We start from the raw sequence: 22067 nt of genomic DNA on the forward strand, positions 1-22067 counted from the left end.
AGATAGGTCTTGAAAGGAAATTGGGGTAGAAATTGTTTATCTCGTCCCGAAATTCTACCTACGTAAGGACCCTAGCTGTGTCCCTTTTCCGAACGAGTTTCCCGCATCATCCCAACCGATGGCATGTTGGGATGTGTCCTTCGGGTTCGTCGCTCTGGGCCCCCACTGACATCACAAGATGTAGCACACGATTAGCTGGACTCATCTTCCCCGCATCTCAAGACCCCGCCCGGGTCCATCTGTAGGTAAGCTGTCCCATTTCGGCATCCCTATGGGGGGCCATCGATCGCCTGCTGCAGTCACGTAAGTCCGAAGATCCAACCCAAGCACAGCCAGACGGTTGTCCTCCCTCGCGTGTCCTGTCTGAACAGCACCGTGATCTCAGAACCGCCTTCAAGCCCGTTCTGCTAGAGCACGGACAGCGTTCGCACGTCCAAATAACCGCATTTTCCCCCCTCAATCATGCCAGGAAGACTGGAGGGCAAGGTTGCCATCGTCACCGGCGGAGCTTCCGGTTTCGGCAAGGGCGTGGCGACCAAGTTCGCCGCCGAGGGCGCCAGGGTCATCATCGCGGACCTCTCGCAGGAGGCCGGCGAGGCGGCCGCCAAGGAGCTGGGTTGCGACTTTGCCGTCGCCGACGTGACGAACCGGGAGCACTGGAAGCAGCTGCTGCAGACGGCGCTGGACAAGCACGGCCAGCTCGACATTGTGGTCAACAACGCCGGCGCCACGTACGCCAACAAGGCGACCGAGACGGTGACGGAGCACGACTTTGATCTGTGCTTCAACGTCAACGTCAAGTCGGTGTACCTGTCGGCCAGCGTCATCGTGCAGTACTTCCTCAACAATAAGCGGCCAGGGTGCTTCATCCAGATGGCCTCGACGGCGGGTATACGGCCCCGGCCTGGACTGACGTGGTATAACGCGTCCAAGGCGGCGGTGATCAACGCGACCAAGACGATGGCGGTCGAGTACGGGCCCAAGCAGATCCGTTTCAACTCGGTGAGCCCAGTCGTGGGCAGTACGGGCATGTAAGTGCAGAGAACCACTTGCGTTTGCTGGATCATGGCAAACTAATCACAGAATATCGCAGGACACACCTATTTCTTGGAAAGCCAGACACTGAGGAGAACCGGGCAGGGTTTGTGTCTACGATCCCTATGGGACGGCCGTCAACGCCCAAGGACATTGCGAACGCGTGCTGTTACCTGGCCAGCGACGAGGCCGAGTTCATCACGGGCGTCAACCTGGAGGTAGGCTACGCACTCTTATCTCCCAGTGATCTTGAGCAAAATATGGTCTTATGGTCCAATACTGACGATGTCCTTTCTACAAAGGTTGATGGGGGACGCTGTGTCTAGGATGATATGATCGTGACGATTGCCTGGGTCGGAGCCCTCGTGGGACAACCTCAGCATTTTGCAATCGTTGACGTCAGAGTAATGCAGTGTGTAACACATCTAAAGACTAGATCGACTGTTCAATGCAAAGTGTGCATTGAGCATCTTGCAAATGGAATTGCAAACAAGCAGCCCTCTACCAGCTTGTCATGCCATTTTCGCCCAGACAGATTCCCCGATCTTCGTGCCGAAACAAGCCGGGAGCTGGGGCCGCCGAAGCCGGCCATCCTCAGCGGACTGCTCGCCGTGCTGGGTGTTCCTTTTAGCGGTCGCAAGCCTGTCTAGTTGCTGCCGCTCCACTAAAGAGCCACCGACCCCGCACCGTCAGCGCCCCCAACGTCGGGGAAGCTCGTGAGGTCGGTTGAGCCCGTCCCCCACAACATCATCTGCTCGGAGAGTCCAGACACAGGCAAAGGCCAAGCCAAGATACACCAGCAGAAGCCCTCACGCATAGCATAGGTCCCAGAGACCCTAGATCAATACCTGCCGTGAATCCTCCAGATTGTTCTTCGTTTTTTCGTACAAGCATCCAAGCAAGCAATGCCGTCCACCATCCACTCCGTGGAGCCCGTCCCTCCCTTCGAGCTCCAAGACCCGAGTTTGCTCAAGACGCAGTGCCACGTCAACGGCAACTGGGTCCCTGCCAAATCCAAAAAGAACTTCCATGTCATCGACCCCGGCACGGGCAAGCCCTGGGCTCTCTGCCCGGACTGCGGCGCCGAAGACGTCGAGCCCGCCGTCCAGGCCGCCCACGCCGCTTTCAAGTCCTATTCGCGCACGACGCCCCGCCGCCGCGCGCAGCTCGTGCTCGAGTGGCACCGCCTGATCCAAGCCTCGCGTGAGGACATCGCTCGCATCCTCGTCCACGAGACTGGCAAGCCGCTCGCCGAGGCGCTCGGCGAGGTTGACTATGCCCTGACCTTTGTGTGGTGGTTCGCTGGCGAGGCTGAGAGGGCGCATCAGGGCACTACCGTTGTGTCGGCCATCCCCGGCAGGAGGGCCATGGTCATCAAGCAGCCCATCGGCGTCGTGGCGGCACTGGTGCCCTGGAACTTCCCCGTCGCGCTGATGCTGCGCAAGGCGGCTGCCGCGCTTGCGGCCGGGTGCACCATGGTGATCAAGCCGTCGCCTGAGACGCCGCTGACATCGCTTGCGCTGGTCGAGCTGGCTGTGCGTGCCGGCATCCCCACGGGCGCCCTGGGTGTGTTGACGACGAGCTTGGAGAACACACCTGCCGTGGCCGAGGCGTTGAGCCTCCATGACCTCGTCAAGGTGGTGAGCTTCACCGGCAGCACCAGGGTCGGCAAGTTGATCTCTCAGCTATGCGCCAAGAACCTGAAGCGGACGGTCCTCGAGCTCGGTGGCAACTGCCCCTTCATCGTGTTCGACGACGCCAACATGGACCAAGCCATCGAGCAGCTTATGGCGCTGAAGTGGAGACACGCCGGGCAGGCATGTGTCTCGGCCAACCGACTCTATGTGCAGAGCGGCATCTACGACACCTTCGTCGAGAAGGTCGTGGAGAAGACTCGTCAGCTCAAGGTTGGGCACGGGATGCAGGACGGGGTCACGATGGGCGCCCTCACAACTCCGCAGGCTCTGGACCGAGCCGAAGAGATGTTTGCCGATGCAGTCGCCAAGGGTGCAAAGGTAGTACTCGGCAACGGGAAGAGGGAAGCGTCGGAGGGTTACTTCTATGCCCCCACGATCGTGGTCAATGCCCAGGACAGCATGAGGATCGGTCAAGAGGAGATCTTCACCCCGCTGCTCGGCATCTCCAGATTCGAGACGGAAGAGGAAGTAGTCGAGAGGGCCAACAACACGCCCCTAGGGCTGACGAGCTACGTCTTCACCAAGAATGTAGATCGGCTGTGGCGGATGTTCGAGAACCTGCAAGCGGGCATGATAGGTCTGGTAAGTCTGTTATTACTCCTGACCCCCGCGCAAGGGCAGCTTCTGACATGGTGCATCGGGCAGAATACCGGCAACAACTCTGCTGCCGAATCGCCATTTGGGGGTATCAAAGAGAGTGGACATGGCAAGGAGAGTGGCAAAGACATTGCGCTCGACGAGTTCTTTGTCACCAAGACGGGAACCCTGACTGTCGAAGGACACTTCTGACGATCCCCGCTATAAGAGTGCCAGCACCATCTGCAAAGTATTACAAGCTGGGAAGGTGTCTGTCGGTGATTCTGTAAATAGCTTTAGTAAAGGTAGCATGGGCATTGGTGGACACTGGTCTTGGGGATTGTCTTCGAGCTCCCAGCATCAATCTAACCCCCCTTTTGGTAACATCACCCACCGGAGAATGCCCGATGAGCCCCGATGAGATATTTCTGGGACGGCCGCCCGAGGTCGGAAACGGCAAAAGATCAGGAGACAGATGCCCCCTCTTGATGCCGATGGAACAAGTTTAGGTAACCCGGGTCCCTCCAAGCTGTAATTTATTACGTGGTTGTCCTGACTGCCGTGCGGGGTGAGAGGCCCATCTCACGACACCAGTCCACAATCCAGCATCCTGCGGCCTGCTGGGTGTGAAAGGAGCGGCTTATCCAAGGGAGTCCGCCCTCCCCCAGTGGAGTTTGCCCCATAACCTTAGCCTCATCGCTTCACCCCAAGCTTCTCTCGTAAACCGGGTTTGCGGAGTGGTCGGTTACCTGACTCGGCCCAGTCTAGGATCCTAGCGTGGGGGTCACATTTTCGAGAGGAGGCTCATCTTTTGTCAAGCACACACACTCCAGCACCCACACACCTGCCTCCCTCCTCTACTCCTCTAGGGGTTTTTGAGGGGCGGTGCGGACCACACAGTGGCGAAGGGTCCGGCCGGCCACCGTCACGACTCTTTTAGCTGGTGTTAGTCTCTGAGGAACCAGCGTAAAAGGCCGCGGGAAGTATAAAGCTAGTCGAGAACTGATCCGCTCCCCGCCAGAGACTTGAAAGGATGGGTCTGGCGTGGGACGAACTCTCTCTTTCTCTCTTACTGATCTGGCGGGATCCAGAGTTGAGAAAAAAGGTCTAGATATCTACGATGCCTCCCTCCGCTTCAGGCTACGGCAACGGCAACGGCACCGCCAGCAACATGACTCTCGCGACCTCCTCCGCACCCAGGCCCCTTGAGCGGGGCGTCTACGTACCCACCGTCGCCTTCTTCACGCCCGAGGACACAATCGACGAGCAGACCACCCGGACACACGCCGTCAACCTCGCAAGGGCCGGCGTCGCCGGCATCGTCACCCACGGCTCCAACGGCGAGGCCGTGCACCTCGACCACGCCGAGCGCATTCTGGTCACGCGAATAACCCGCGAAGCACTCGACGAGGCCGGCTACACTCACCTGCCCGTCGTCGTCGGCTGCGGCGCCCAGAGCACCCGAGAGACGGTCCAGCTGTGCCGCGAGGCCGCGCAGGCCGGCGGATCCGCTGTCCTGGTCCTGCCGCCGTCCTACTACGGTGGCCTGCTGACCACGGAGCTCATACTAGCGCACTTCCGCGCCGTGGCCGACGCATCCCCGCTCCCCGTGCTGATCTACAACTACCCGGGGGCGTGCTCCGGGCTCGACCTGTCGTCCGATGTCATCCTGGCGCTGGCGGAGCACCCCAACATCCAGGGTGTGAAACTCACGTGCGGGAACACGGGAAAGCTGGCGCGCGTGGTCGACGGCGTGAAGAGGATGGCGGGAGGCGGCAGCGGCGGTGGCAAGACGTGGAGGACATTCGGCGGCAGCGCCGACTTTACGATCCAGGGGCTGGCCGCGGGCGGGGACGGCATCATCGCGGGCAGCGCGAACCTGGCGCCGCGGGCGTGTGTCGAGGTCATGCGGCTCTGGGACGCGGGCAAGCTGGCGCAGGCGCGCGACATGCAGGGCGTGGTGGCGCGGGGCGACTGGACCATGATCCAGGGCGGCTTCGTCTCGGTGAAGGTCGGCCTGCAAAAGTACTTTGGCTACGGCGGGGAGCCGCGGCCGCCGTGCGCGCTGCCCCAGGGCAAGGCGCTGGCCAAGCAGGAGGAAGGGTTTGCGGAGATGATGGCGTTGGAGAAGAGGTTGTCGGGGGCGGCGTGAGGAGGTCGAAGTTCCAAAACAATACGTTTCCTTCCCTTCCTGTTGTACTCTGGCCGCGACGGCTGGGTTATAATAGATAATTCTGGAATTAATCCATACGTTCTCTGCTTTGGCCAATGGGGTGGTTTGCTCCAGTCCGTCAAGAACAACTGCGCGTGATGAGGTAGGTGGTCATATCATCGAGGATAGAGGTCAGACGGCTGCGGAACACAATATCTAGCCTTACGCCACAGGGGCTGTTCGAATGTGGTGCAAGAGTTCGAGGAAGGGTCTTGGATGGTCAGCCAATCACGCACCTGGCGACTGCGGGATGTTGTCTACACTACGCGTAACGGCCATTACGAGATAGTCAGTACCGGCAGAGGCTTGTCGAAGCTTGAATTTCGACCAATCGTAGAAAGACTCCCGGGGACCTTCGTAAAAGCCGACTCTGGACGACTTTACCCCGGTGGACCTTAGCCTGATCATATCGACGGAATTAGCCAGCGATCTTATAAGAACGAGATATAGAGAATTTGCATAAAGCGATTGGCGTCGGCCACCTGGGAGACATCTGCCGATATGAACCTTCTGGGGAAGCGCTGAGCCCAATGTCGTCAAATTTGAGGGGTGATGCTACATGGCTTGCATCCTTACCAATATGCGAAAGAGGTCGGGCGCAGTTCCGAAGGCCGTTTCGATACGCCACGGTGTGTTTTCGCCCCTGATAATCTATTTAGGGATTCGCGGGCGTTCCGCAGCTGGACCTCCGACAACCAGGGCTAGAGTATTGGGTCATCTAGTCATATATAGCAGAGTCTGTCCTGCCTGCATGACTGCCCAGAAAACGCAGTACTGACACCGCCGCTCCACTCTGACCTGCGTAGCCACAGAACCGCCCAACATGTTGACCTCCTCTCTCCTGATGCTCGCTCTCGCTGCAACGGGCTTGGCCCAGGCCCCCGAGGGATACCGAACTGTGTACATCACCTCGATGGTGAACAAGAAGTTTGTGGTGCAGCCAAAGACGGCCACTGCCGGCAGCACACTCGTGGTGTATGTATCGGTGCCCCGAAGTGCGCGATGTCTCTGGCTGACAAGGACCAACTTGCAATTGAATAGGCAGACGCTAAGCAACAAACCCGAGCAGCAGTGGTATCTGACCACCGGCAAGAGCAAGATCCAGCTCGCAGGCACTAAGCTCTGCATGGATGCAGGCACCAAGAGTGAGAACACCTAAGGACGGAAATCTCTTTGATGCTCTGGGACTCTAAACATGTATCAATCATAGGCAACTGGAAGGACATGGCCAACATCAGCCTCAAAGATTGTTCCGACACCGAGGACGGCCAGAAGTGGAACGTCATGGCCGACGGTCGCATCGCTCTAGAGCTGTCAAGTCCCCGTAAGTCAAGTTCAGGGGTATTTTGCGTTGAAGATACTGAGTTAGTATACAGAGGAGTGCATCGATCTCCAATACATGCGGGCCACTGCCAACAACCCTGTCGGTCTCTATGCATGCGCGGGTCTGGGCAATATTGGAGCAGCGGACAAGGGAATCAATTGGCCTCTTGTCGATGCCACTGCTGGTGCTTAAATGGGAAAGAGTTTGCCAGTGGTACGATGAGAATGTTTGGGTAAGAATGGCAGCTGGTTCCTCCTTGATACTGGACCTGCAGCAATGAAAGTAACTTTTGATCTCATGGAAGGGGACTGCAACAGTAAGTTTATCATTAGTATTCGTGTTAGTGTCCGCAATCTGTGCTCTTAAAGGCTGCGGAGATTGGGTTAAAGTTCAATCTTTGTGTCATTTTGCAATGTCGCTTCGGGGACTTTCAGTCGCATGGAACTCAAGGCATCTCAACCAATTTTAGATAGTAAAAAGCCCTGAGGTATCTATAATTAGCACGTCTCGCTATCTCTATGGCAGACTCGAGTCTGTTGTCTTTGACGGTACTCTCTATCCAGGACTCGTGCCTGGGCAACCGCGTTGAGCGCGCACATCGAGAGGGGGATGGCTTTCCAGCCTAGCAAGTGTTTCTCGGAATGCAAGGTGTGTAGAAACAGCCTACAATTAATAACAGCCTTGCCCGTTGACTCACTCGCCCACTTTGGCTGGGTAGTCAGTGCCCGCGAAGCGCTTGGATCAGAGCGAGCGCTGAGGGGCCTCAGCCGAGATGGTCGGCGAAAAGCGAGGCGGACGGTGCTGTACGCTGTAGACTGGCCTCCTTCAACAAACTGGCTGTTCGATGAGCCCTCTTCCGCCAAGGAAAGAGAAGAGGGTGGGGCTTGCAGGCGGGCCGGATGGTGACAACATAGCGACGAGCCACGCCACACACAGTCTGCAGTGGATTGTGGCAGCTCCACGTACTGTTGGTGGCAACTGAAGTCGCTATTTAGCCTTTAGCTTCGAGGGTCGAACCAGGATTTCACCACCAATTCATGGGTATGGCCATACTGGGTGGGCATCCGTGACTTGGGAAGAGAGTTTGCAAGGGCACACAGTCAAAAGGTACTGATGGTAGCGAATGCAAGATTCGAGTTTTGTCATGCCTAGAAGCAAAACTGCTCTTCTCAGCGTGCTATGGATGCTGCGACATATGCGAATATGTGTGTGCATTTGGATTCCACGAAGAGAAAGGGGGCTTGGTGATGTGTTCACATCTTCAAGCGTACGATCTGCACAATGATATCGTGGAAGTATCAGCCCAATCACAAGAGAGGAGCCTATTAAGAACCATTACGTAAACCTGCCCTTCGTCTCGTAGAAACCTCATATCATCCAGATCATGATTGCCGTTGGAGCGTCTTTTGTGGTTTGTGGTAGCTTAGATGATACCTTGGAAAGCAGATGCATGGGAAGATATCCTCCGTGGCCAATAGTTTTCAATATATGCAGGACGATCTGCTTGACAGGGTGTCGAAGCGGGATGGGCTGCAGCTGCAGCTGTTGGAGCCTCCACCGGTTTCACCTGCCCCAATCCAGCATTCCCTGTTGGCTATCGAGATGGTGGGTGACAGGAGTCAATCCTACCATCCAATACCACTTCACATGCGGGCTGTCGTTGGTTTAGCGCCCAATATTCCAGTCTGCTTCATTCAGTAGCTCAATGTAATGATGATATCAGATGAGATTAGGGGGGAAGGGGCTCCGCTCCGCTATAAAGAAATGTTGAATGCGACAGGTAGACAATCCTCTCAGTATTGTGATAAAACTTATCCGAGTCTTCTTTGTATGTGATGTGTTAACAGCCTGGTCAGCCTTGCCGTTCTTGTTGATCATCGTCTCGGCCCGAGAGGCTGACAGGCGACTGCCGAGCCCCTCAGCACACCGATAATTCATTCTTGTCCATGCGGTGGAAGTGGTATTAGATGCAGCCTCTGTATTGGTGATGACTAACAATTATTGGGTCTTTCATCGTCTGGCATCGGGATGGAAATGTAGAATCAATGCCTTGTTTATGCAGCTATCATGTAGGTGTTCATTGGTGCTACATGCAGAAGAATGCAACGTCTGGCCACACACAGATTGACAACAAGGATCGTCGCATTGGGGGAGGGTTGCCACGGGCTGCAACGAGTCGTCTGCACGTTTTCGCAGATGCATCAGCGCCCTCACCGGTGAAGTCGAGATTAGCACGATACGGGATCTGCGATACCAGCAATACCACACGAAAAAAGTATATCAAGAGACGAAGGGGCATACCTATCCCCATCCCAGTGCGATCACTTCTTCTGCAGCAAACAACCTCGTCACTTCGCACACCATACAAGTCATCACCCAGCTCCTAGTCGCCTGCCTCACCATGCTCAGAACTACGCGCCTCGAGGAAATGGTGAATCCAGCTCGCCTCCAAGAGCTGATGAACAAACTTCCCTCTGCTATCTTGAACCTACCCATATTAGCAAGCTTGGTTGTTTTCTACGTTCTTGTCTCATACACATACGCCTGGTTCCGCCTTCGCCATATCCCTGGCCCATTCTTGGCATCTTTTTCTTACCTTTACATACTATGGACAGAGCTCGGCTTCCGACAGGGGGATAGAATGGGAGACCTCTGCAAGAAATACGGCAACCTTGTCCGCATTGGACCAAACGATGTTCTCACCGGCGACCCAGACTTCGTTCGTCGCATAAACGGAGCGCGATCTCGTTACAGCCGTGCACAGTACTACAGATCTACGAGACTCACGGCTGACCACGACAACCTCTTCTCCATCACTGACACAGGTGCCCATGATAGATTGAAAGCCCGGATGACCTACGGATACGGGGGCAAGGACGTCCCCAGCATGGAGAGTGACATGAATGAAGTACTGTCACTGCTCGTTCACATACTAAAATTTCAGTATGCGAGCAGCGGCAGGACAGTTGACTTTGCAACCCTGTCCCGATACTTCGCTTTGGATGTGATCACCAAGATTGCCTACGGCGAAGAGTTTGGCTTCATGAAGAGCGACCAGGACCTATACGGCATTGTTTATGAGGGCCAGGGTTTCATGAAGGCCATGGCTATCTCGGCCGAGGTTCCTTGGTTGAGTGCGCTCTTCATTAATCCAACGCTTCAGAGGCTGTTTGGCCCCCGTCCTGATGATAAAAGAGGTTTCGGTGTGACGCTCGGGTAAGTCCGACCCTTCGAATCCCCATTTGATCGTAACTCTGACGACATGTAAGACTTGCCAAGAAGGTTGTCGGTGAACGCTTCGGCCCAGAAGCCAAGGACAAAATGGACATGCTTGCAAGTCTCGACTCTCAGCCTCGCGTTCAGCTAAACAGATGCTGACGTGATATGTTCTGAAGGGATCATTCGTGCGCCATGGCCTTACCCAGAGAGAGTGCGAGGCAGAAGTTCCTTTCCAGATCATCGCAGGATCAGACACTACGGCTAGGACGATCCGGGGGACTATGCTCTATCTCATGGCGGCCCCCAATGCATATCATACTTTGCAAAAGGAGATCGACAATGCCGTTAGACAGGGCATTGTCTCGAACCCTGTCAGGGTTGAAGAAGCTAAAAGATTACCGTACTTACAGGTAAGACCGAGATCTCCTCGTCCATTTCTCCATGACTTACATTGCCGTCCTGTAGGGTTGTATCTACGAGGGACTCCGTCTGAGTGTGCCTGTGACCATTCTAGGCTTCAAGCAATGCCCACCAGAAGGTTTGAAAGATCCTTCACGTTACAGGACCAGGTATGCTGATTCGTGCGGTGCAGGGGACACAACCGAAGGCCACTCCATTCCAGGTGGCACCCGAGTCGCAGTTGCCGCCAAGAGCCTCATGACAAGTGCCAAAGTGTTTGGCGACGACGCCGACGTGTTCCGGCCTGAGAGATGGTTGAATCTAGACATTGATACAAAGCGTGTAATGACCGACACGGCCGAACTCATCTTCGGCTACGGGCGATGGGCTTGCAGCGGTAAGCCTGTGGCCATGATAGAACTGAATAAAGTCTTCATCCAGGTACATTTATGTCATCTCTCGTCCGCCTTTCGATGTAGATTGTCGGCCATGTCCACTTTTTTTGATGCGCAATTTAGCTGCTACGAAACTTCGACTTCCAGCTGGTCAACCCGCAGAAGCCCTTTGACCAATGTGACAACATCAACATTCACATGGACAGGGGCATGTGGGTAAGGGTGACTGACCGTAATCTGACTGGCGGTGCAACAAATGCTTACTGAACCAAGCATTTGATTACCATAAGGGGTTTTCTTTAGTTGTAGTATGTATGTGTGGGATAGCCTGAGAGGATGAGGGTTTGCGGATTGCACTTTGATTTCGTTCATTTTTGATCACGCCGGTCTCCATCTGGTGGACAATATCGGTCAGGATATGCTGGGCCCCCTAAGGACAACGACTTTCTTGACTTTCTTGGCGAACACGAGGGATAGCGGAGTGGAAGTTTAATCATGAAAGCACACAGTAATGATTCACAGTGATTCATTGACAGCATATAATCGGACGCGTCTATGTTCTGTCACGGTCTGGTGCAGGTCGGATGTCCGAACGGCTTTAAAAGCGAGCGACTAAACAATAATGGAAGCTCATACGTCACAAAGACCTGCCAATGCAACCCGACTGACGCGGCCCCGAAGGAACTCTAATCTATCGGCTACAGCAGCCTAGTGCAGCCTGGAAGTTTCGCCCGGCGTAGGAGTCAGAGCAAACTGCAGCATCCAGAATAGTTAGTGCTGACGGGAGACATAACATGTGATTGAGCCGCTTTCCTGCATGCTCGGTGATGCGAAGCAACGCGCCGGAGATAAGCCAAAGAGGTGCAAGTGCTCAATATAAATAAAGACTTGATCTCAAGATCTGATAAGATTATAGATGGAGCGTAAGCAAATTCCATTGCCATTCCAGAGCCCTGTAACAAACGCCCCAATACCCCCAAAATGGCCTCGTCATCCGATAAGCTCGCCACCGTGGCAGCCATCGACACGCTGGCACAGACCAGCCTCCTCCGCCCCAACCCTCGCCTAGAGCACGCCCTGGAGAACTCAAAGGCCAAAGGTCTACCGCCCATCGCTGTGTCGCCCCTGACCGGCCAGTTCCTTGCGATCCAGTGCCAGCTCATTGGCGCGAAGAACGTGCTCGAGGTCGGCACCCTCGGCGCCTACTCGACTATCTGGATGGCCGAGACGGGCGCCAAGGTGACCAGCCTCGAGATCGATCCCAAGCACAAGGAGGTGGCGCTTGAGAACGCCAAGGATCTCGACGTCGAGGTTCTGCTCGGCCCGGCGCTTGAGACCATGCCCAGGCTCGCGCAGGAGGGACGCCAGTTCGACCTCGTGTTCATCGACGCCGACTGGGGCGAGCAGTGGGAGTACTTTGACTGGGCGGTCAAGCTGACGAGGAAGAAGGGCCTGATCTACGTGGACAATGTCGTCAGGGAGCTTCTCGAGAGCGACAAGCTGACGGCAGACAAGGAGTCGCTTGTCACACAGGTCGGCAAGGATGACAGGGTCAAGGCTACGCTGCTGACATCGGCTTCGTCGCACAAAGGTCGGGCTGACGAGATGTTTGACGGAGTGCTTCTGGCAGTCGTGCAGTAAAGGGGGGCCGATAGGCGACTCACTCGGTTTGCACGCTTCTCAAAGGACGATGGGATCTTACAGAGGAAAGTAACTGGAGGATAATGTATTGGGAGATTGAATACAGCTTATGAGAGGAAAGTAATGCCAGGTGATTCCCCCGTCTATAACGCCCAGCCGAGTGATTCGGGGAGTTCCATGCCTTGAACGCCGATGCCATGACAAATCCAATACAAAAACGCTACTTGCTGAATGCCATTGTGAATAGAGACGAGATCTGCCTCACAGGTCCTGGATGGCAAATCTTGTCCGCAGATACTCGCCGTACTTGAGGATAATAAAGGCAGCAGGAATCATGCCTACGGCAATGAAGCCCAGCAGACTATTGCCCCAGCCCAGGCCAAGCTGGTCGTACATCCTGTGTGATTCGTTAGCATCTGAACAGCTCTGCGATGGGGGCATGCTCCAGTCAGGACGTACTTGAGTCCGCAAAGTGGAAGAGTCGCGCCGGCGATGGAACGGATGATGGTGTTAGCCGCGAGGGCAGAGGCCGCGTACAGCTCGTAAGCATCGACGAGATACATCATGATGGCCATCATGATCGACATTTGGCCTTTTATTAACACATATTTTAGCAAAGACGTTCCTGCTTGGGCTGACCTTGGAAAACATACCAACTCCAATGACTCCCATACCGATAATGGGGGCAATCCAATGCGTGTGGTGCTGGGCTGTCCAGCCGTAGATGAAGAAGCCGATAGGAAGAACGACTGCGCCGTAGGGAAGAGCGGCGAGACGTAGCTCGGGCTTGATCTTGCCGCCTGACGCTTGCTTTGCAATCAAACGGTTGGTCTGCATAGTGTATAGGATCATTCCGAGGAATGAACCGACGCCAAGGCCGAGGAAGGTAAGTCCCACGATGTTGGTGCTGAACTGGTAATACTTTTGGAAGACGTAGGTGACAGAGGTGAACAGCAGATACATGTAGCCAAACACGACCGCCATGTAGATAGCGAAAACAAATGCGATGGGAGTCACAAGGATCCGCATCGGGCGGATAATGCTGCGGTTGAAGTAGTCCTTCTGGGACAATCCGACGTCGAGCTTGGACCGAAGCAGGTCATTTCCAGTCTCCTTGCGGAGGCGAGCGGCCTTGCGCTCCAGAATAACAGGAGCATAGGTCTCCTTCAGGACAAGAAGCATCGCAACAGAGCAGACGCCGCTGATCATGACGATGAGCCAGAACACCCATCGCCAGCCCTTGGCGCTACTCAAGAAACCACCGATGACGGGGCCGATGATCGGGCCAAGGAGGGGACCGACGCTGAAGGCGGCCATGGCACCCGCGCGCTTCTCCGCGTGAATCATATCCGCGATGCTGCCACCTCCGTTTGTCATGGGCGCCGAGCCAAAGGCGCCGGCGAGGAAGCGCAGAACAATCAGCGCGGAGAGCGAAGGCGCAAGCGCGCAGCCCACATTGAAGGCGACGAAGCAGATGTTGCACACGTGGTAGACCACGGTACGGCCGTAGATCTCGGAGATGGGGGCCATGAACATGGGCCCAAAGGCGAAACCGAGGACGTACACGCTGACTACAAAGGCGGCGAGCTCCGTGTTGGTGCTCTTGAACTCGCGCATCAGCTCGGGCACACCTGGCGCGAAGCACGAGGAACCCAGTGGGGTGACAAAGGTCAGGGCGCTGATGAGGGCGCAGCAGGTGTACTTGCGCCAATTGGGCCAGTTGTAGGGGTTCTCTGGGTCGTCGGGGCCGTCCCACCACACAATGTTCTCCTCGGCGACTTCGCTGTCGTCTTCTTCTCCTCCTGCGGTGCCATCGTCGGCAGCGCCTGCGGTCTTCTCGACATCAGCAGCACGGGTCGCGGCAGATGCCTGGCTTCGAGAGCGGGCGAGAGCTACCGAGTGTCGTCGCTGCAGGGCTATGGACGTCTTGCGCTTCTCTTCGGTCTCCTTCGTCAGGATGTAGCCGGTGCTGGACGGGATGTCGGCGTCGTGCCCCTCGTCCTTGGCCTGCTCGATGGTGCGCTGCCTCCGCAGCTCCTCGGCGGGATCTTGTACTGGGGTGGTGCTCCGCGAGCTCGAGCTCGCCGTCGTGGGCGTGTCATCGCCACTCATGTTGAGATCTTGGGTGCGCGATCTGGTGCAGCTATTGTCCTCGAAGTGGTATGCGGTATGGTTCGAGGGTCAGGTGAGGTACATGTACTTTCGCAGAAGCGAGCGCGTCTAAGTCAGTCGTATGCCCACCGAGAGACAGCGGCCGAGATCCGAATAGTTGGGTCTTTTGAAGAAGTAAAAGAAAAGTCAATAAAGAAACTTCAGTGCCATGATATCCCATTCAAGTTAAATGTGAGGGGGGAGAAAAGTTACAGGACTCCAACTCCTCAGAATGCCATCGCAAGAGCTGCTTTTGCGCCCAGGCCCACTTGGAAAGGCATCTCGAGTGTTCTAGCACTCGTTCTACACCCCGAGTTCCGACCAGTCTTGGGGTCTGCTAGCACGATTCGGGCCTAGCGATGCACAAATATGCACAGTTGGCGTGGATTTCCGTTCCGGGGTATGCAAATCAGCTCCAACATCGGCGCCGGCGATGCCAAACCCTGCCGACACACCCACATAAACGCCATGTTCTGTCGACTGATGCCTCCCCTTTCATCTCATGGAGGCTGTTGATTCGCATCTCATCGCGCTCTTTACGAGTAGTTACTACCAAGCGACCGGGAACACATGATACCACCCTGCATCCTGGGGCTGGAATGGTCATCAGCCTAACTCCGTGTTTGATCCGTAGCGGAAAGCTTAGCTGCCCGTGTTCCCGCTGAGAGCTGAGACTGGAATGGGTTCTGCCACGAGGCCAAGCCCCCCAGCCGGCTTCGGGGCATCGCAAGACAACACTACTGCTACTGGCCTCCGCCTTAAGAGCAACCGGCCGGCTATCGGTAACCTTGATGGACGGTGACCCGAGAGTTCACCTCCCACCCACATCGCATGCATATGGATTTGCGAGACATCGGCATTCACTCACGCAATCCCACTTCTTTCGCAAAGCTTCTGGTGCACGCAGCCTCCGACATGCCCCGTACTGCTGATTCGACCCAACACAAGGCAAGCCATGTTAAGCGACGTAGTGGGCTCATCTCGCTGTAAAGGGGATGGTCCTCTGTTACAGGCCTAGACCGGAGCAAATGGGCAGGCTCAGCAAGTGATGGTCAGATTAGTTGACGGACTGCTAACAGAAGTACTTGGCTATCCATCAAGCCCATCGGATTTAGGTAGTGGGATAGCCCTTCCGAGTTCCAGGGCAAGGATGTGACAAGGATACTGATTGTTAAGATTGAGGTAGCTCCTGATGAACTTCCGTCAACTATTCAGACGCCCACTTTAGCTCAGGCAGGTTAGGTGGAGTGAAGGCATGGGGCAGAAATTCCCCCACCTGCCCGTCGGGTTTAGGCTGACATTGACCAACTAACACGCTATGGGCCAGCTAACGTGTAAATTGCGATAGTGGATCAACTACCTAGGTAGGTATCAGCCAACTTGGCCGTACACACTGGCCATTGAAAACCATTGGGCGGCGAGCAGTCAGTCACCCGACGGACCATCGTCTAGCTGATGAACGGGGCCCCCTTTAGAAGATCCAGTCAGGGCGTGCTAGCCTCTCTCTCGCTACTCGACCAGTTTGGATGGCGGCGCGGTCTCAAGCTTGTCCACCTCGTTCTTCATAATGACCGCCCGCGCATTGTTCTTCTTGGACCGGTCTGTGCTGACCGTGCACGCCGCCGCGACGGTCGCGAGCACGCCAAACGCGATGGCCACCAGATACACCATGCTGAAGCCCTTGACGTACGACTGCTTGGCCGCCTCGGTCGCCAGCTCGACGAGCCGCGGGGTCGCGCCCGCCACCTTGCTGTACGCCGCCGCCGTGTTGACCTGCGCCGCCGACACCAGCCCGCGCAGCAGGCCGTCCGAGTACGGCACGCCGGCTGCCTCGATCGCGCCTCGCATCTCGCCGGGCAGGACCTGGGCGAAGCGGTTCGAGTAGATGGCCGTGTAGATGGCCGTGGCAACCGCGCCGCCAAAGAGGCGGAATGTGCCCGCGAGGCCCACAGCGACACCCCTAAACGACAAAGGATATTTATGTCAGCACCCGAAAGATGATTTTATGCTTAATGCTCATAAAGTGGAGAAGCCGCGCTTACACGTCGCGCTGGTCTTCGAGACCGAAAGACAGCATGGTGAACGACAGCAGCTGCGGGGGCGTGATCATGGCCGCCGCCAGCACGACCGTGACGATGGCCTGCGCCTTGTCGTCCGAGCCCACGGATGCCATCGATGCGATCAGCGCCGTCTGCACGACCATGAAGGCGACGAGCTGCCACTTTTCGTGGTGCACCCTGTGGCAGACGAAGATGGTGATCAGCGCGGCCAGCCAGGTGCCGCACGAGAAGATGAGCGCGTACACACCCTTCATGATGGTGTCGTCGGGCTTGACGAAGAAGGCCTGCGACTGTCTCGGCCAGAGCACGTTCATGCTGTAGTAGAGCATGCCTCCCACGAAGCAAACGACGATGACCATGTCGAATCTGTCACAGTGATGAGCAATTGTGTGTCAAGACACTATGGAGCTAAGTTGGCAGACTTACTCTCGAACTTTCTTGAACAATTTGGGCGGGAACAGCGGGTACTTCAGGTCCGCATATGCGCACCAGAAGCCGACGGCGATGAAGCAGCAACCGCCGACCACAATAGGTGCGATGGTCCCCGGGTGGCTCCACGGGTATGTCCGTCCGCCAAAGTTCACCCCGAGCAAGAACAGAACACCGCCCGTCAAGAAGAGAAAGACACCAACGTAGTCGAGCTCTGCCAGCAGCTGCAGCTTGGTCTTGCCATCTTCACGGTGCTTCATATCAAAGTCTGGGGGCTTGTAGAAGAAGAAGAGCAGGATGAACGCAAAGCAGTGGAAGGCGAATAGGTACCAGTAGCACCCACGCCAGCCGATGGGCTGGTAGGCGATGAAGGCATAGGCTACCACCGGCGAGCTGAACGCTAAGGCCAGCGAGAAGTCCAAGCCGCCGACGGCGATGATCCTCCAACGGTTGGGCACGATCTCTTGCACACAGCCATAGCACAGCTCTTGGAATCCACTTCCGATACCAAACAGAGCGCCAGAAGCGATCATCATGTTGATGCTCTTTCCGTTGGCGCCAACGAGAGTGCCGCAGATGGAGATAAGAGCGCCAGTGATCAAAAAGTAGCGACGACCAAAGATATCGGACAGACGCCCTCCAATAGATATAAGAATAGAAGCACCCAAGGTCCACGTGAGTGTGATCCAAGTCGAGTTTGGATCCGGACCCAGCTCTGCGTTGATGAACGGCAGGATCGTCGCGGGAATCAGCATGCTCATGATGTAGGCGTTGAGCTGACCACACATGGCCTAGTATAACAATGTGTGATCAGGAGATGATGATGTTGTTTACTGTTGGCAAGTAGTGACTAACCAAGAACGCCAAAATCACTTCCTTCGTAAGTTTACCATCATCCTCGTCTTCAATCAGAACCTGTGGTGAGCTGTCCGAAGTGTTTTCAACATGAGAGTGCATCTCGAGGTCCGTCTTTTCGTGATGACTGCCGATCACCTCGGCTGAGGCCGCTGGCGCAGGGGAGATCGCCATCTTAAAGTTGCACCAACATGAGAATCTAGAAAAGGCAATGAAACTGCATATAGCAATATCTGCAAGCCACACATTTCCAGGTGATCAGACTTAGGGGTTTATATCTGTTCTCGGAGTCGGGAAATGCACTCTTCAAAGACAGGAAATATCATTTCCTTTTCTGTGAACGGGATTGTTTATCCATTTCATGCCAGGGCCCACGACTGAATTGAGTTTGTGTGTTAGACTTCTTTCGTCTGCAGATCACTCCCCTCGCCGCTTGAACCGAACCTCTACTACCTACGCAGCAAAGGACTTGGATCAGGCAGCGAGAACTCAGATAGTCAGCCTGGCTATGATCAGGGGACCAACTTGTTCACCACACAATGAAGCACCCACGGCCATGAAGCGTTAAACCTACCAAGAAACTGAACTCCATGGATGTTTCGTTTGACATTCGGACGTTGCTGGGTTTGCAAGAGGATGAGGGCTAACTCGCAGCACTGACTCCAGTTGCTGACATCCATCTCCACCCCCGCGTCCGGGGTAGATCCACCCACCAGCGGATCGGAAAACATCTACCGCCCACCGGACAATGATCCAGTACGAATATCCTCCATACTCTATAAAGCTTGTACCATGAATAGAACACGAGATGATAGAAGCTGCATTGCCAAGCGAACATCAAGCCTTGCAAGATGCGCGTCGTCGTGTTCGGCGCCTCCGGCGTGCAAGGCTCGGCCCAGGTGTCCGCACTCATCCGGGCGGGCCACCATCCCGTCGCCGTGAGCCGTTACCCTAAACCGCTCACCACAGATGGCCAGTCCATTGAGACTGCCTCGGCCGAATTCTCTGACGTACCTGCCCTCGAGAAGGCCCTCTGCGGCGCCGAGGTCATCTTCCTGAATCTTCCATCCACGTCCTTCCAAAAGGCGGAGCCGGTCATCGCGGCCGCAAAAGCCATTGGCGAGGCTGCCATGCGTACGCCGAGCGTCCGCTTCTGCGTCTTCAACACCAGCATGCCGGTGCCGGAGGAGACCAAGCACATCGAGGCCCAGGATCACCGGCGGGAGATGCGGCGCCTGCTGCGGGACACCGGCCTGCAGGTGATCAGCATCCAGCCCGTCTGCTACCTGGACAATTTCTTCGAGGGGTGGGCCCTGCCCCCGATTGTGGAGCAGAACGTTCTGCGGTACTGCCACAAGCCCAGCCTGGAAGCATCGTGGATCTGCCATGATGACCTCGCGCAGTTGATGGTGGCCGCGCTGAACCGGCCAGACCTCGCGGGGAGGAACATACCCGTCGGGGGGCCAGAGACTGTCCGCCTCGAACAGGTGACGGAGAAGCTGGCGCGCGCGTGGGACCGGCCGCTCAAGTGTGACAACGAGACGGTGGACGACTTCTGTGACCGGATGGGCGAGGCCATGAGGAAGAGGGCGAGTCTTGATGTAGACCGGGTTATCGATCAGATGCGGCGGGCTTACACGTGGTACAACGACTCGCCTGAAGATCCATTTAAGATAGACATGGCGCCTGTGCTGAAGGAGTTGCCCGTACAGCTCACAACCATTGAGGAGTGGGGGCGGAGTGTCAAGCATAAACTTCCAGTGGCAGTATAGGGAGAAACCGTCTGGGAATCGAGAAGTGCCTAATCTTGGAGGATAATTGTTCTGTTGGAGACTACGACTACAGGACATATGAGAATGCAATGCTAGTCTATTTCCTGCTAGTACTGCCTTCCTGACCCTCACCTATGCATGGCAGAATGCCTGGTTGTTTTGAATCAAGCTACTGCTCTTGACCTGTAGTACTGTGTAAAGTCGTGCATCACGATGTTTAGGCCCTTTTGAACAAATTAGCAATATTTCCCGAGTTACACTTGAAAGTTTCACATACAGTCTTCATCTGTTGTGCCAAGTGTTCGTTCTGCTCAGCCTCCTTGACGGCGTTGAAGAATGGTTCGTTGGCGATCGCCTCGGGGCTGGGATCCCAAAGTCTCCTAATATTGCCGCTCGATATGGGGCTGATGACGTCGTGGAACTTCTGCATTCGAATCTCTGAATACTTGTCCAGAATATCCTCGTCTGCTTCCCCGGTCGCAATACCATAGAGGCAGTCGAACAAGTTGCCGACATCGACGAGGCCACCGGTCAGGCCCATCCCGCCACTATTGCCTGTGAGCATGCTGAGGTGGAGATTTCGTCCACCTAAAGGGTAGCTTACAAAGGATTGCAAAGGTGGGCAGCATCGGCCGTCAACAGGAATCTCCCGACCCGGAGCTTCTCCGCACACCTCTGGTGTATTCTGTAGGGGCTGAAAGACTTGACATCATACTCACCAGGCTCGGGTGCACCGGGTAGGATGGTCTTGTATTTCCAGGCAAGTCGCTCATGCATCTCTTCCCGGGTTAAGCCGCCTTCTTCGCCATAAGTGACCCGTAGAAGGCCGTCCTTGGCAATTTGGGCGATCATGGTGAAATGGTCCTTGTCGATGAGGAAGTTTGAGGATGTCCACTTGAAGTCCTTGAATTTGGGGTAGTACACCTTGACGTAGCTGGTGTCAGTAACTGACGAACAATGGATCGGGACCCATCAGGAAGACATACGTTCGTCGCGACGATTTGCTTATCCCAGGTGAAGCCTGGGAACTCGCCTCCAAAGAGCTCCCTGCGAATCTTGCTATTGCCTCCATCGCAACCGACGATGTAGTCACCCTCAAACCTCTTCTCGCCCTCGGGGGTCTGTACGGTGGCCCAGGCCTTGTCTTCGTCCTGGCCGATCGCCATCACCTCGTGGTTGAGAAGAAGCTTTGATCTTTCGCACTTTTGTAGATGGATGTTCATTATAGGAAGCAGCTCGTCAAGTGGCAGGGAAACCATGGTCTCTCGGCCGACCTCATTGCTGGGGTGGATTTTGGCGATCGGCGTGCCGTCCAGGAGGCGCCAGGTCACACCGCTAGGAACAAAAGCGTCCTTCATGATATCCTCCATGAGGCCGGCCCGGCGCAGCTCTCGGATGGTCGGGTACGCATAGAAACTCGCCCGTGGGTTGCGATCGATCTCGTGTGACTTCTCGAGAATAGTCGATTCGATGCCCTTCTGCCCCAGCAACAGAGCAAGCAAGAGGCCCGACGGGCCTGCCCCGACGATGAGGACCTATCATGTAAGCGCCGTGAAGACGTTCACGGACAAGTGGCTGGCACGTACTTTGAGATCCTTCTTGATTTCGGACATTGGAATAATAGTACGTGGTGTGGTTTAATTGTTTGTTCAACCGTGCTTAGGCCCGTCGGACACCACGACACTGTAGCTAAGAAATATCGGGGCCTCACACATCAGCACATTCGTAGATGCAGTCACTTTTCATTTTATTATCCCGTCCAGATACTTATGTCCGCTTTCAGGTCTCGGACCTAGAACAAGGGCCACCTAGTAGCAACCACGAGCAGGTCATTATGGGCGGGTGACACTTGGAGCAAATGCGGGGTTCACACCAACGTCCAAGAGGTGAATCAATCGCCGAAACGAAGGATTTCTACTCACCACGACCTTCCAGTCCCAGTAACTTGACTCGAATTTGACAATGCGGTGCAAACAGCCAGTATCACGTCCCTCAACGGAACGCACATCCGAATCCGTTCTCCATTAACTCGAGACGAGGAGCGTTGAAGTTGGCAACACTGCTTAATGAGGAAGATGCTGCTAACATGCTAATTAGGGATTATGTTGCCGAGGTGTAGGCACCTCGTAGTCTGCGGAGCGTATTTGCCGATCCACTCGGAGCGGGATCCCTGGACCACTTTCTCATGTCTGGGTATCATTCCGTGCCTAGTTACCCATTGGCTTGACTGACCTTTGCCCCCCGAGACCAGATAGCCACAGGAGACTGTTCCCTGTCTGCAAGGTTCTCCGCCTTTCACCCC

General features: G+C 55.6%; 10 protein-coding genes across 10 annotated transcripts; 7 read left to right on the forward strand and 3 right to left on the reverse strand.

Annotated features, from left to right (window-relative positions):
* Positions 1–462: 462 nt before the first annotated feature.
* Positions 463–1685, forward strand: E0L32_004080 (uncharacterized protein; the record flags this gene model as incomplete). Its single annotated transcript, XM_031138451.1, has 3 exons — positions 463–1031; positions 1094–1253; positions 1362–1685. The coding sequence occupies 3 exons, from the start codon at positions 463–465 to the stop codon at positions 1683–1685; spliced, it is 1053 nt and encodes a 350-aa protein (XP_030997796.1).
* A 255-nt stretch (positions 1686–1940) lies between these two features.
* On the forward strand, positions 1941–3521 carry E0L32_004081 (uncharacterized protein; the record flags this gene model as incomplete). The annotated part of the gene is made up of 1 exon (XM_031138452.1): positions 1941–3521. One exon carries the CDS (start codon positions 1941–1943, stop codon positions 3519–3521), a length of 1581 nt encoding a protein of 526 aa, XP_030997797.1.
* A 907-nt stretch (positions 3522–4428) lies between these two features.
* On the forward strand, positions 4429–5460 carry E0L32_004082 (uncharacterized protein; the record flags this gene model as incomplete). The annotated part of the gene is made up of 1 exon (XM_031138453.1): positions 4429–5460. One exon carries the CDS (start codon positions 4429–4431, stop codon positions 5458–5460), a length of 1032 nt encoding a protein of 343 aa, XP_030997798.1.
* Positions 5461–6343: 883 nt separating this feature from the next.
* On the forward strand, positions 6344–7036 carry E0L32_004083 (uncharacterized protein; the record flags this gene model as incomplete). Its single annotated transcript, XM_031138454.1, has 4 exons — positions 6344–6495; positions 6562–6665; positions 6731–6844; positions 6897–7036. 4 exons carry the CDS (start codon positions 6344–6346, stop codon positions 7034–7036), a joined length of 510 nt encoding a protein of 169 aa, XP_030997799.1.
* Positions 7037–9245: 2209 nt separating this feature from the next.
* E0L32_004084 (uncharacterized protein) lies at positions 9246–11124 on the forward strand (the record flags this gene model as incomplete). Its single annotated transcript, XM_031138455.1, has 5 exons — positions 9246–10060; positions 10114–10201; positions 10240–10473; positions 10529–10903; positions 11005–11124. The coding sequence occupies 5 exons, from the start codon at positions 9246–9248 to the stop codon at positions 11122–11124; spliced, it is 1632 nt and encodes a 543-aa protein (XP_030997800.1).
* Positions 11125–11838: 714 nt separating this feature from the next.
* Positions 11839–12498, forward strand: E0L32_004085 (uncharacterized protein; the record flags this gene model as incomplete). Its single annotated transcript, XM_031138456.1, has 1 exon — positions 11839–12498. The coding sequence occupies one exon, from the start codon at positions 11839–11841 to the stop codon at positions 12496–12498; it is 660 nt and encodes a 219-aa protein (XP_030997801.1).
* Positions 12499–12759: 261 nt separating this feature from the next.
* Positions 12760–14610, reverse strand: E0L32_004086 (uncharacterized protein; the record flags this gene model as incomplete). The annotated part of the gene is made up of 3 exons (XM_031138457.1): positions 12760–12895; positions 12958–13090; positions 13152–14610. 3 exons carry the CDS (start codon positions 14608–14610, stop codon positions 12760–12762), a joined length of 1728 nt encoding a protein of 575 aa, XP_030997802.1.
* Positions 14611–16158: 1548 nt separating this feature from the next.
* E0L32_004087 (uncharacterized protein) lies at positions 16159–18167 on the reverse strand (the record flags this gene model as incomplete). Its single annotated transcript, XM_031138458.1, has 4 exons — positions 16159–16609; positions 16692–17075; positions 17136–17929; positions 17994–18167. The coding sequence occupies 4 exons, from the start codon at positions 18165–18167 to the stop codon at positions 16159–16161; spliced, it is 1803 nt and encodes a 600-aa protein (XP_030997803.1).
* A 677-nt stretch (positions 18168–18844) lies between these two features.
* E0L32_004088 (uncharacterized protein) lies at positions 18845–19765 on the forward strand (the record flags this gene model as incomplete). The annotated part of the gene is made up of 1 exon (XM_031138461.1): positions 18845–19765. The coding sequence occupies one exon, from the start codon at positions 18845–18847 to the stop codon at positions 19763–19765; it is 921 nt and encodes a 306-aa protein (XP_030997804.1).
* A 164-nt stretch (positions 19766–19929) lies between these two features.
* E0L32_004089 (uncharacterized protein) lies at positions 19930–21378 on the reverse strand (the record flags this gene model as incomplete). Its single annotated transcript, XM_031138462.1, has 5 exons — positions 19930–19989; positions 20043–20313; positions 20370–20689; positions 20752–21300; positions 21352–21378. The coding sequence occupies 5 exons, from the start codon at positions 21376–21378 to the stop codon at positions 19930–19932; spliced, it is 1227 nt and encodes a 408-aa protein (XP_030997805.1).
* Between the last annotated feature and the right edge of the window lie 689 nt (positions 21379–22067).

The sequence above is a fragment of the Thyridium curvatum genome (genome assembly GCF_004353045.1).
Source record: "Thyridium curvatum strain D216 chromosome Unknown NODE_19_length_512963_cov_79.951035, whole genome shotgun sequence".
Classification (NCBI taxonomy): Eukaryota; Fungi; Ascomycota; class Sordariomycetes; order Thyridiales; family Thyridiaceae; genus Thyridium; species Thyridium curvatum.